At 34.2% G+C, this 15,023-nt stretch overlaps 1 protein-coding gene across 1 annotated transcript; it reads left to right on the top strand.

Moving 5' to 3' along the window:
• Positions 1 to 163: 163 nt before the first annotated feature.
• On the top strand, positions 164 to 14,522 carry LOC145731271 (ATP-binding cassette sub-family G member 4-like). Its single transcript, XM_081982972.1, has 13 exons — positions 164 to 450; positions 6,900 to 7,092; positions 7,938 to 8,098; positions 8,159 to 8,312; positions 8,370 to 8,584; positions 8,658 to 8,806; positions 9,172 to 9,382; positions 11,592 to 11,819; positions 11,886 to 11,985; positions 12,285 to 12,460; positions 12,515 to 12,615; positions 12,670 to 12,825; positions 13,385 to 14,522. Exons 2-13 carry the CDS (start codon positions 6,941 to 6,943, stop codon positions 13,733 to 13,735), a joined length of 2,154 nt encoding a protein of 717 aa, XP_081839098.1. The 5' UTR covers positions 164 to 450; positions 6,900 to 6,940; the 3' UTR covers positions 13,736 to 14,522.
• Positions 14,523 to 15,023: the final 501 nt, after the last annotated feature.

The following is a 15,023-nucleotide window of genomic DNA, read 5'->3' as shown; positions in this document are numbered from 1 at the left end:
ATACTTAAATAACTATTGTTTGGGTAACATAATTCCTTTGTAACGACTTAGAACTTAGACAAAGGACGGTACAAAAAACTGAAACGTTCTGAAATTTATGGTAACTGGCAATAGTGTAAACACTCGCGCAATTCTACTATATTCCGCATGTCGTCCACCTTTGCCTAGTTTAGAAGTATATAGTAGGAAGGGAGATCGAAACGGGTTCCAAACTAAAATCGGGGCTCCGTTGGTCCGCAATCGCAGGAAACGCAGACAGGCCGTCGCTGCTTTAAAATAGCAAAAACATTTCGGTCGTTTCAAATTGAACCAGTGTCGGTGACGTTCAATCCAATGCTCAATATTTGACTGTAATTACAGTCGCGGGTGACTACCTTTCAAATACTTTGCGATATTTGGATTTGCGTTTCTAGTGCCTCTAGCTACGTTTCCTTCAGTGATTTAACTGGGGTAAGAGTGATATTAATTGTCGGGGTAGTATACAGTTTGAAAAATATACCACGTAAAAAAAACCTGACCATACTAACAATATGTGTAATTTTACGGAAGTTATCTAATTATAACTATACAATAACATACACCAGCATCCTTTTGCCTACCGCAAATTTTTTATGTTTACCTATGACCAAAATGCATCAAAGCGTCAAATGAATTAAAGCAAAATAAGATGTTTTACTACTTTTTTTCCATTCAAATACGACCCTATACAGTAGTTTCTACCTACTATACCTAGACTCTGCTTCACTATTGATTTTCACTTTTTTATTTTCATCCATTTTTACCTAAAAAATTAATATACGTTTCAAGTTCAAAAAAAAAAACAAACACAAAGGCTTAGTTTAGTTTACAACATGCAAAAAATGTAAATTTGGTTACAAAGTTTGAGTCTGCATCTGTTTTGAACAATAATTGCAAAAGGTTACATTGGGGTGTTTAAATAACCTTCCTGGATCATCTAAACTTCAAACTCAATCTTTTTTCATTCAATGTGTGAAATACTAATAATGTAAAATATATCTTAAATACAGGAAGATATCAGAAATATTTAAGCAACAACACAATGTTCTTTTTACCTCACTGTGTTATACTATATTATGGCGTATTACTAATTTTTATTTAAATTACTTCTACTTTTATTTATTTAAAACCAACTAATAGAAAGCAATAAAGTTTGAATTAGACTGTGATAGTGCCTCAGTTACTTAGTATTAAAATATACAACATTTATAGGTTTTAGTTTATTACTGTGGTTTATTACAATCAAATGTGTGATGTGATTCAAAAAATGTAACTAAAATTTTACTTGTGAATACAGTACTTTAATAAATTTGAAGTTAGTGGGATATTGTTTTTGTTATTAATTTATAAAAATGCTCTTGGATAATTTGTTGTTAAAATATGACAAGATGACTGAAAAATGTTAACATTTGCATTTTTTCATTGTTTCAATACATCTGTACTAAATAGTATAGTTTGTAGTGGATTTGTGATTGTTCAAAAATGCAGCTTTCAGCTTGCTGCTTTTTTTGACCAATCACAAACTGCAAACAGTGCTGATGTGCATGATTCTATGAACTAGGATCAACTGACATTAACACACATTAGGGTAAATAATTTATTTCTAGATACTGTATAAAAAATTGGATTTTCTTAGTTTGATTGATATGCAAACCAACCTTGACCTAAAAAGATCCTAAAAGAGAATGACTTGATTTGATTTGATCGCAGCGCTTCTCGGAAAAAAATAAACTGTTTCCTAACGCTTTGCCAAAATTCCAAATGACCTCAAATTCTCTTAAGTGAAGCTTTCTGGCACCTTCAAGTGCCATTGCAGAGGGTTCTTTCAAGTGGCTTCTGATACCTTCAAGCAGATTCTGGCACTTTCAAGTAACATTTCAGATGCTCTTGGTATTTTCAAGTGGCTTTTAAAACTTTTTAGTGGCTTCTGATACTTTGAAATGACTTCTGGCACTTTCAAGCGACGTTTCAGAAGCTTTTGGCACTTCCAAGTGACAATGCAGAAGAATCTGGCACTTTCAAGTGGCTTCTTATACTTTCTTGTGGTTCTGCCATTTCCAAGTGACTTCTGACTTCTGATACTCTCAAATGGCTTCTGACACTTTGAAGTGACGTTTAAGGAGCTTTTGACACTTTCAAGGGACGGTTCAGAAGCTTCTGGTACTTTCAAGTAACGTTTCAGAGACTTCTGCCACCTTCAAGTAACTTTTGACACTCTCTCAAGAGTCTCAAGGGGCTTTTGGCACTTCCTAGTAACATTGCAAACGTTTCTAGCACTTTCATGTGGCTTCTGATACTTTCACGTGGACAAGTTGGTTTCAAAGTGCCAGAAGTGACGTTTCAGGAGTTTTCTACACTTTCAAGTAACGTTTCAGGAACTTTAAGCACTTCCTCTGACACTTTCAAGTGGCTTCTTATACTTTCATGTGGTTCTGCCATTTTCAAGTGACTTCTGATACTCTCAAATGGCTTCTGACACTTTGAAGTGACGTTTAAGGAGCTTTTGGCACTTTCAAGGCACAGTTCAGAAACTTCTGGTACTTTCAAGTAACGTTTCAGAGATTTCTGCCACCTTCAAGTAACTTTTGACACTCTCTCAAGAGTCTCAAGTGGCTTTTGGCACTTCCCAGTAACATTGCAGAAGTTTCTAGCACTTTCATGTGGCTTCTAATACTTTTACGTGGACAAGTTGGTTTCAAAGTGCCAGAAGCCAGAAGTGACGTTTCAGGGGTTTTCTACACTTTCAAGTAACGTTTCAGAGACTTCCGTCACTTTCAAGTGGCTTCTGATACTTATAAGTGGCTTTCGGGCAACAACTGTATTAATATCAGATTCAACTGGTTCATTCATATAGGCTATGGAAAATATCTTGTTTACCATTTATAAAATCAGTAAACAATAGTTTTGGTGCAAGTTATTTTAACTGGTTCTAAAACAGTTTAGAATGTGTATTTTTGGGGCTTGTAATGTACAATATGAGGAAATCTCTACTATCACTGTAGGGTGTAGAAGTAATTTTATGAGAGTAGGAAATCTATTATTTGATCAAGTAAATGTAAAACGCACGTTAAGGCTAATCTCGGAAAATGAAAAATGGAGAAAACAAGACATTTTATTTATAGAATATTAATTAAAAGTTTTAAAAAATGGAATAAATATATAATTAGTAAATCCCTTATTACTGATAACTAACGTAGACATTAATTAGCTCCTAAACAAATATTTTACACAATCTTTTTAAAACAAAGTTTGCATCTTTGATGAAGTACATTTTGATTGATGCTACTCTTCTAACTTAAATACAATACTTAAATATTACTCCTGTTAATTGTTATGACAAACATCATATGTTTTATGTTTTGTGGGATATGTTTGCCAACGTATCCCAAGACAGGTTCAAAGTACTTATACTACTTAATTATCTAATAAATAGCAAATTGTTAAATTTAGAACGAAAATTTAATTTAGGTGCTTGACAACACAAATTATCTTAACAGTTTAATAATTTCTGTATTACAAAACAAGTGTTGTCAAATAATTACTGAATGGGTAAGTTCAATGTCTGATGCATTGCCCAGTGAGTCACGTTTTGAATCAATGCCAAACCTTGTCTGGCGGTCTGAATGTGACTTTAAAAAATTGCGATGTTGGTTAAATATTTCATATTAATATTTTCAGAGTCCTGAAAAAAGATTCTTAGGATTACGATATGAAAATTATGCAACAATCGTCATATTACAGTGATTCTAAATTCACAACAAACTTATCTGCCACATTAAAACTAATCGGCTTTCTGTTTTAGTTATTAAGTTCCTGGTAATCAATTGTATTTACATCTTTTGCTCGATCAGCCTCTATATCAATTTAAAATTCAAAATAAAACAAACAAATTGTACAGAAGTTCTCTGTAATCCATATCATTTTAAGTATTGGTTATTATGCGAAGGATTTCCGTTTAAAGGTTAGTGTTATTCACAGCTCATATAATATTGTTTATAAAGCGTAATGTCACGGTCAGTTTAATGCCTACTTAATGTATCAAAACACGTGCTTTAGTTGCAAATATGGATAAACAAACGACATATCTAATAGGGTTTGTTTAATTGATTGCAGTAATGTAGGAGGTCGACGCAAATGGTTATACCCTTCTCAGTTCCTGGTTTTGACAAACATTGTACTGTGATTTTATAATGAATTGAATTTTGTCCAAACCTTCGATTACAAAATGTTATAATTGAGATAATAAAGAAACTTCTCTTAGTGCAAAACAATGAAATTGGGGCGTTTAAGAAGTAGAGGGTTTTTGCCATTTTCCAATTACTCTATGTAGAGAATTTCTGTACCTTAATGAATGCTTTCCATTAACATACATTGGAAACTTTTGGAAGTTTCAGAATTTGCTAATTAAAGTTTTATCCCTTCAAATTATATTAAGAAAACTACTAACTCTGATTCCTCTGTATCTTTATCTGTATTGTGGGGAGGGTGACTGTAGACCCACAGTACTTAGGCCACATGCTACCCATTACCCATTGTACATCCTCCCGAGTTGTCCTCCTAGGTCACCGTCCATCCTGCCTTTCCCAGGAAGGTGGACAGGTCACTAGGGGACTTCGCATAAGATATGCCTGACAGTTTTATCTTTTTATCAGTCTCTATCTCTCTATCTATTGTGATAACTATGTCATCTGCGGATGCAATTGTGTAGAATCCATTATTGTTGAGGTGATCAATTAGGGTATCCAGAACTATGTTCCAAAGAAGGGGTGATAAGACCCCTCCTTGTGGATATCCCTTCATGACCAGTGATGTCTTCTACATTGATACTTATTGCTCTACTGGAGAACATTTTAAGTGTCCATTCTCCTACTACCAGGGGTACATTCCTGGAGTTATTTTGCTGGGTAATTGTCGGAAAGGTTGTTTTGTCTGATTCCTTTTGAAGATCAATTATTGGTCTAGCTTCATAATAAAGCTTCAAATTCCCTTGAAATGATCAATGATCATCTTTTTATTCCTACTATAAGTTTATGTTTATTCTTACTGTATCAAAAATCGATTAGCACGACATTGCTAATGTCGAACAATGACCCTCGAGATAAAATTTCATCAATTTCAAGTTCAGTAAACTTGCGAATTGTTGCAGGTGTATCAAAACTTATTAGATTCCTGCTTTGTTTTTGCTATAGTTAGACGCTCACGATATTTTTAAACTGACTATCGTTATAAAGTGATTTTTATCTGTGTTTAATGCGTATATTTTTCAGTACGAAACTTTTACTTGGAAATCTAGTTTCTGATTAATTCTTAGAAAAATTCAGTTTTTGAAATAATTAAAAAAAAAATTTGTAGAGTTTCAGAACTAAACTTGGGTACTTGCACGGTTAACCTTGTTTTAAATTACAAACCTTGATAAGGTAGAAACATTTGATATACGTGAGAATAAATTCTCCGTTAAATTGTTGCCTATTAATTTCAATCAGACCTAATCAGCTTGGTTATTGCGACCTGTGGGTTCTAATGGTGTGCTTAAAATTGATTATTGGCACTTATTCGTTATTCGCCAAGCAAGAGAATGTCACTGTGGTTTTCTGCATAGTTTTTATAAACAGTATTACAATACAATAAACTTACTACTACTAAAGGTTCATCAAGCTCAACAAAAACTCCAAAAAGTAATACTCAATTCAATACAAATGAAAAAGAAATCGATAACTTGGGCAGTACTTAACCATAACTTTAACAGATGGTTAATTTATAGTAAATCACCCTGTACAAGGGCACAACTAGGCTATATAGGGCATCCGCATATCTACTTTTTGTTTTGTTATTTTAACTATTATCAATGTGTTATAATGTACCACACAAAATTCAATGTTTTCCTAAAGTAAATTAACATCTTATTGGATAGAAACTGTTACTTGCAAATATGATTTTTTGCAACAATTGAAATACGAGTCATAATAAAGCATTATGTTTTTCATTGTGAAATATCAATTGCATGATACTTTAGTAAGGTTGCAGTTTATGTAACTATCTGGGAAAAGCATTATTTTGGTATAAGAATTCTACATCTAAATTACTTAAGTGATTTTGCAAGAGAATGCGAACTATAAAATATAATATTTCCTAGGAATACTGAATATTTTCTCTGACACAAACACAGGATGTTTTATGATTTTTGGCACTTACAAAGATTTCTTCAAATATGTCTGAAAGGTAACAAATCGATATTGAAAAACATATTTAAGAATTAGTTCAGTGTGTGTGTGTATTTTTCCTGGTAATTACTATAACTAACCTGTAATTAATTAAATATTAAAACTTTAAATAATGTACTTATTTAATAATAATTAATTTGTGTTTTATAACTTGAGTGACCTTTGAAACATTGTAACCATTTATCACTATTAACACAAAAAAAAAGTATATGTTTAGCAAAATTGTCATTTTCGTTCGTCTAAAAACATTAACTAAACGTTTTCCAGTAATTGGAAAGTAAATAAACTAAAGGTGTTAATAGAGTAATTATTATAATGTTAATGTTACTTTCCATGACAATCGTGTTATAAGTTTCTATTGCTAATTATTGCTCTTATTGTAGGACAAAACATATTTATTAAAAAGATATTCAGCTGGACATTTTTTGACTACTTCAAATAATATCAAAAATACTGTTAAGTAATATTACCTTGGTGAATTGTAATCAGTTAAACAGACTTTTTTGTAAAGTGCCCGTAATCGTCACATAATTGCCACTTTAAAAACACCTGTATAATGAATTCAGTATTATCATCGAGTGACTACTGACTTCACTTTACTTCATTTTTGTTGCCAGTTTATTGTTCGTACTACAGTACTATGACGATCTATCTTTTCAGATTAAGGTGAATGTACGTGTGACGGGTGATTGCATGACACTATGGCCGGTGACCAGGTCAACATCACTCTACCTCATCTGGACTCACAAGAAGATTCGGATAGTGTAGCTTACAATGCCAGAACAGGGACAGTATACTCACCTCCTGGTATCAATAAGGAACTGGAATCTCTTAATAATGCTTCAGTTTTAAGGTAATTTTAACCAAAAGTTGGTCATTTTGCGAATATTTGTTTTTTTCATATCTGTACCGTTTTTGACAAAACGACTTTCAAAACCCAATAATTAGTCTCAAAACAAATTATAAATTTGTACTTTGGTCGATCCTAGGAATAAAACACACATATAATTAATTGGATATGATTACAGTCTGGTGCTTTGGGTGCTTGTGTACTCAAATACGTATTCAGGAATTTTCTGTACTATTTGAAATGAAACGGAAAGGATAAAGGTCAAAGTTTGTTGGTTTTAGTCATTTAGTAGGTAATTTGTTTTTCCGGATGATTTAATAATAGCTTCAATCAAAACCGATAGAGAAAACAGAAGATATCCTGTTTTGTTTATTTTGGTAGTTCCAAACCTTGTCCAAATTAGTTACCATGAGATATTCAGTCGGATGTACCTAACAAAAACAGAGATTTCAATAAAGTCCTGTTAATTCTTAAGAAAAAGACTTACAAAACCTAGATACTGCAGGACATATTTGAGCACGGAAATATTGGTATAACCTTTACGAGGAATTATGTAAGGTGATTCGAGCATATCAATGTCCAACCTATACTTACCTTCAACAAAAAACAATGGCATCATTAACTATACACGGCATCTCGTGACTAGAACGGAGAACGATAAAGGTATACCAGGTATTCTAAAAACAATTTTATTGTTCTTATGAAATGGATTTATATCCAGTAGTTTCATTCACTTTTTAGCTGAAAAACATTTTGAAGTTAATGTAATTCTAGTCTCTATTCTAAGTTTTTAACATCACCTTTGACAAAACTAGCAATATTCAAAATGAGTTATTTTTTACTTTCAGCGGATCGCAATCAACACTCTGCAATGGATCCTCATCTGTGGCAATCGGTAGAACCAACACGCTTCGCAAAGTACCGAATAGCAGCAGTGGAGGCTCAAAAAAACCAAATTTCACCCTGGCACATTTGTCCAAACGTCCTCCGGTCGACATTCAATTTATGGGTATGCGAAAAATGTGCTTAAAAGTAGGTCGAACCGATATTATTCAAATTTTCGTCGTAGATCTGAAATACTCCGTGTCTGAAGGAAGGCGGCGCGGGTACAAAACTATCCTGAAAGGGGTAAATGGAAAGTTCAAGTCCGGAGAATTGACTGGTATTATGGGCCCTTCGGGAGCTGGCAAGAGCACTCTGATGAATATCTTAGCTGGATATAAGTAAGCTTAATAGATCTCAATTGTACAAATTTGAGTTATTTTTATATGTGCTTGAAGAACCTCGAATCTGGAAGGTTCCATACTAATTAATGGAAAAGAACGAAATCAGAGGCGGTTCAGGAAAATGTCTTGCTACATTATGCAGGACGATTGTCTTTCACCTCTTTTGACTGTGATGGAGGCCATGACGGTATCGGCGAATCTCAAAATAGGCAAAAATGTATCAAATTCAGATAAAAAAGCGATCGTCAATGAAGTTTTAGACATACTAGGTGAGTATTTTAGTTTGTTCTATATGTTTGTACTGTTTCAGCCAGTAACTCTTAAAATATTTTTCTAATGTAGGTCTTCAAGACTGTCTGAACACAGCGTCAGTCTGTTTATCGGGTGGTCAAAAAAAACGACTGTCGATCGCTTTGGAATTAGTTAACAATCCCCCTGTGATGTTTTTTGATGAACCGACTAGTGGCTTAGACAGTTCTTCATGTTTCCAGGTAAAATATTTTGTTTTACTTATAAACCACTCTGTATATTCATCGTTCAATCTTCTAATGATGCCCTCCGGATATATTTTACTGTATTCTATTTTTGACCTCGTTATAAATAGAAAGTGTTATAAGAATTACAGAAATTTTACTGAACTTTGAAGATTGTTCGGCGAAGCTGTTTTAACTGTAAATAATACAGTATTTTTCTCTATTTAGCTACTGACTTTCTTTATACTTTAAACTGAATTAATATTAGTGTAGCAGGAAATGTAACACTTCAGAAGAAATAATCAGCTTATAAAGCAATAACAATACATAATATTAGAATCGATAATAGAAAACTGGTTCTACATTAATACAATATTTTTTAGTGTTTGTGCCTGTTAAAATCCTTGGCAAGAGGTGGTCGAACAATCATCTGTACAATCCACCAACCTTCTGCCCGCTTGTTCGAAATGTTCGACAACCTGTACATGTTGGCTGAGGGCCAGTGCATATACAGGGGCCCTGTGATGAACTTGATACCGTTTTTATCTAGCCTTAGTTTGAACTGTCCAAGTTACCATAACCCGGCCGATTACGGTAAGTTACTGATGAAATAGTCTGTCGATAGTTCGAACCGTATGTAAATAATGTACAGTTTTGGCCTAGAAACAAACTTTTCCGATCGAAGGTAATTACACCGTTCAGATCAAAGTGAAAAATTTATTTTTAGTTTTAAAGGTGTGTTGATATTTTGCTAGTCGTATATGTGGTGATGTTGAAACAGTCTTTAGCAATAGTTTAATTAATATACCTATAGTACTCAACAGATAAATACATTTAGAAATCATCATATATATTATTCTAGTACTATATCTACTTCTGGACACTTTGTACATGAAATAAGAGGCTTTAAATAACCGACCTTGTAAAGGTCTAACAACACTGATAATCGACAAAACAGCAATCGGAAAAATTCCCGTTATTGAAAATAATAAATCAATCCTTCGCGTTCGACCTAGACACGCGGTCAGCTATGATAGCGATCCACAAAAGTTTTTCAGCTATTCACCCCCCTTGGCCCTACAATCTTAACGATTTCAGTCGCTGACTGGCAATTCGTTGTTATTGTATTCAGCGGCGTTAACAACGATTCCAAACGTTCGGCCCGCATTGTACCTCAAAGACATTGTACCTAATTTGTATAGAAAACTGATAAGTAAATTTGGTTTGTAGTTGACGACGTCGATTTTTGCATCGTTAGTATAGACGGCTTCGACCCCCCGACCAATACAAATAACCTAATACCCACAAATGAACGTTACAAATCTGAAAGCTGAAAGTCTACCAAGTTGCTTTGATTTTTGAACCAAAATGTCGTCACGCGATCACGCCAGCGGCAAACTCTAGTAATTTCCTGTTGGGAGAACTAGGATACGTGACGTCACAATGGCTATGTAACTGGAAAATCTATATTTTTGGATTCTGCCTATATTATTGCGCGCCCACTTTCACTTACTACGTCGCACATAAATGAGACTGTGCGTAAAAGGGGGCATTTTTATAAAATAAAATATTGTCAAGTCAATGGATACTTAGTTTTGGAATAGATCAAATATTATGCTAATTAAAGTTTGTAACGCCACCACCTTCTAGAGGTGCAGGTTATTTTCCACTTATCCTATTAGACAGTGATCAAAAATCAAAAACCTTTTATATCCAATATCCAACGAGTCCTTCACATACGCAGGCCAAATCGGTGATACTAATTGTTACTAGAAAGGCCCACAAAACCAAAAGGCAAAAGAAACAGTAACAAGAATAAGGACATTTAACAGGTTTCGTTAATATTTAGTTCCAACAAGAGAAAAAGAAGGAATCGATACTAATTTTGGATAATCGTCAAAAAGCTCATAATGCAATACTTAGAAGAATCACTTGGCCCAACAGTATCATATCACAACAATAAGCAAAATTTAATATTCCAGGTCTGGGAATAGTGACTACCCCATTAAAAATATGTAAATTAGCAAATTTGCCAGAAATGTGCATAAAAGTGAATACTGACATGTTTCACAGTTTTGTGCTAATGAAATTAGCAAACAATACATTATGCGCACTAGAGTTAAGTCAATGTTTTACATTTAGAAACATAAAACGGACTTAGTAAATTTTTCATACTTTTATAAGTTTAAATTTCAAATTGAATGTCTAAATTATCTAGACCATGAAAAGCCCATCTAATTAAAATTTCTGGGTCCATATTAAATTTACAATCAAGAATAAATGTCGAACTTGAAATACCAATTTTGGGGAAAAGCCCCATTGATATCTTACCCATTGCGACATTTATTCAACGCCTATGTCAAGCTATAAGCACCTTCTTTAAGTCATTATCGATGACTTTATGGATTTCATATCATCTTCTTCTTCTTCGGATGCTATCCACTAATGAATGTTTGCGATCACATTTTCCATCTCCTCTCTATCTCTTGCGGTATGAATTAGGGTCTGTATGTCATTCACTCCTGTCCACTGTCTTATGTTATTACCATAACAATTTCTTCCTTCTATCTTACCCTTGTTCAACAACTGTATATACTCATACTTTTCGTTCCTCATGACGTGCCCCAGGTATGCAGTCTTTCTCTTTTTGATGGTAGTTAACAATTCACTAGTTAACAATATACATTCACATCTATGTAAAAAGCAACAATAACGTTTTTCCGAAATAGGTCAGGCATACATTTTTTTAACAAAAGCACGTTGGCAAAAAATTATGCGCTCTACAATTGTACCAACTTTATAGTGATGGAAGTGGCCTGCGGGGAGCACGGTGATTACGTCCAGAAACTGGTGGTGGCTGTCAACGCGGGACGTTGCACCACTGTGTTGTCAAAAGCTCTGGAAGCCACCGGACAAAAAATCATCTCTAACGACATTGCCAAAGAAACGACCCACATGAAACCCAACGGAGTAACTCTGCCCAACGAACCGTCTGGTCTAACGCCGCCCACTTGCACAACATCACTACTTGGTAATATTCCCATAGACTTAAAACAGCAAATAGAGGTACCTAATGAGTTTGTTAATAAATTTGAAGACTCCTCCGAAAATCTAACTCAAGACAAACACGGATTTCCCACTTCAGGATTTCATCAGTTTTTGGTTCTTTTTATGAGGAGCGTTTGTATAATATTTAGGTAAGAAAGTTCTAGAATGTAGATGTAAAACAAACTTAGTAAGTAGTATCCACTTAGTGAGTTCTTCTTACTTGTGGAACTAATCCTCTACATCATAAGTGTATCTTCAACCCAACTCACTAGTCAGTTGTATTCAAAATCTCTTAGTTTTCGTGTATGATATAGGACAAACTCAACACCTTCTGTGGTAAATCACTACATTTTCGGCTACAATTTGTCTTGGACATTTCTATACAACCGATTTGATTGAAGACGAGCTAAACTACAGACAAACTAAACCACCAAACTCTTTTTTTTAGGGATAGAACGCTTACACGATTAAGGCTAGTGGCCCATTTTATAATCGGCATATTGATTGGTGCACTGTTCTACGGTGTCGGAAATGATGCCGGCAAAGTGCCGAGCAACGCCGGCTGTTTGTTTTTCACCGTTATGTTTATGATGTTCACTGCCATGATGCCCACTATACTAACTTGTACGTGCATTTTTTGACTTCTTTTGTTGCATTTTCAATACTATTTTATTACAGTTCCCCTAGAAATGTCGGTATTTGTCCGTGAACACCTAAACTACTGGTACTCCTTGAAGGCGTACTATTTCGCGAAAACTTTAGCGGATGTGCCATTTCAGGTAACATTCACTATCATCTTCCAGTAGGAAGTGCTGAAGTTAAGTTTGTTTCAGATAATTCTGACGACGTGCTATATAGTGGGAGTGTACTTCATCACTGATCAACCTAGGGAACCTACTAGGTTTTTTATGTTTCTACTCATTGCAGTTTTGACAGCGTTGGTCTCTCAAAGTTTTGGTCTTCTCGTTGGAGCCGCCTTTAATATTGAAGTAAGTCTGTCATATTGTTACTCTCTGATCAGGATGATGATTTGACATAGCACTTGCTATTGTAGTGTCATTTTAACCGTAAGGCTTGTGATTTTCTGAAGGGGTAAAGTTAAGAGTGCCTATTCAAAATTTGTTAAGAGAAATATATGGTTCCCATGATTGTTCATCTCTAAAAATATTGAGCATTCTTCAGATAGCCTTGCGTGCTTAAAGAAAAACTGAAACTACTTTATAAAATATAGTTCTGTTGATGTATCTGCTCGGTGAAGCATTGCTTTTTGGGTTCCTGGTGAAACACCAACCCTACTATTAGTATCAGGACTAAGCAATCCGGAACCACACTCGTTTGCCCTGCAACTAGAATAAGAAAGTGAATATTCTGATGTTTCCTATATCTTGTAGAACCGTCATGAAGAAATATCATTCAACCACTAGAAGTTTCTCTGCTTTTACTATAACTACGAGTAATAAAGCTTCTTGTTTGGCAAAATGCCACTTTACTTTCCTCTAGAGGATACTAAAAAATCAAATTCAAGTATTAACTTTTCTTTTGTTTCAGAGTGGAGTGTTCTTAGGTCCAATCTCCACGATTCCAATGGTGCTCTTTTCAGGATTTTTTGCCAGACTCGAAGACATCCCAGTTTATTTCCAGTGGCTGCCGTATCTCAGCTACGTAAAATACAGCTTTGAGGGCACAATGGTGGCAATTTACGGCCTGAACCGGCCGAAACTAGAATGTAATAGCGAGTATTGTCATTTTAAGTACCCAACCGCGTTTCTCAAAGAAATGTCGATCAAAGGCGACATGCTCACATATTTTATCGATATTGGCGTTTTGTCCGGATTGTTCGTTTTCCTGCGAATAGTAGCCTATTTTGTGCTCCGCATTAGGTTGTTCCAAAATCGTTAGAAAAGCTGGCTTGTGTTATTATTTTTTATTAAGCAGGACTAAGGGTGAAAATTACATGTTTGTGATACAATTTAAAACATTTTTTTTAATAATTATATTTTTATTAAGTTTAATGTTTTTCTTTTTATGCCGTACGTGTGCATATATAAAGTATAAAATTTTTTGAAAACTCATCTGAATTAACAAATTTTTCCTCAAATTGTGCTATCCCATGTTTTATGTATACACGGTATATAAAATGTATTTTACAGAAATAAGACCAATTTAAGCTATTTTAATGTCAGAAAATATTTAAAGCCAAAGAAAAATGAGAGTCGCAGGACGATTGCACTCGAAATACTCTTCTAAAAAAATCTGATTTTTTAATATTAAACGCTTATTTTTACTTCTAAAGTAAAATTTCAAAAATCTAATATTCAATGCACTTTTTCCTTTGTAACTAGATATATGAAATGCATATAGATTTGCCTTTTTTCTAAAAGAAGAGATTAATTGACAAGCTTTAATTATAGTTTATAAAATTCTTTGGGTGGAAGATTTACTACTCTATGGAATGGCAAGTATTATGATGATATGCATACTTTATTATTTACTTTATGCAGATTTGTTTTTTAAGCTTTAGATATTAGCTAGATAATTATTTTTATATTGTTCTACATTTATTCGCGGTAATATTGATATTGTGTAACGTACCATTTTCACTCAAACTCTTGTACCTATTCCAATATGATGATTTATAGGTTTTTAGGTAGCCGATATTGACAAATAAATTTTTTTATACTATCTATTGCATGCGTTTAGTTTATTGTTTTTTTTTTACACCGTAATTCAAACATCTCATATGACCGAACCGTTGAGAAATATTATTTAGTGTGGTAGTCGAGAATATGAAACCTTCTCCCATATCACTCGCTAAACATATGGGAAGAACCCTTTTAAAAAACTGACGCTGTTGAACAGAAAAATCACTAGACTTGTAAATCTATGTATTTGAAACATGTATATAATCTACGACCTTATGAAAATAAAAAACTGTGCTTTCAAAACTCAGCTCTGAGCCCAGCTCCGACCTCACCAGTTACATTCAGAACATTTGACCAAAAATACTGAAGAGCCACAGCGATCCTAGCACAACGACTCACCGTCAATCTGTTATCATTCCCGTACAACAAAGACAAGCAATTATCGTCGTTTCTTATTAAAGCCCTCATCAGAGCGTCAACTTGCTGCGGGTTGATCCATCCCAGGTATACACACGGCGGCAAAATTTTCTGTCCACCTTTCTCGC

This window comes from Ips typographus, linkage group LG6, assembly GCF_016097725.1.
Source record: "Ips typographus isolate SLU linkage group LG6, UJ_Ityp_2.0, whole genome shotgun sequence".
NCBI lineage: Eukaryota > Metazoa > Arthropoda > Insecta > Coleoptera > Curculionidae > Ips > Ips typographus.
The sequence above is the reverse complement of the archived record's forward strand: the minus strand, read 5'-3'. Positions and strand labels throughout refer to the sequence as shown.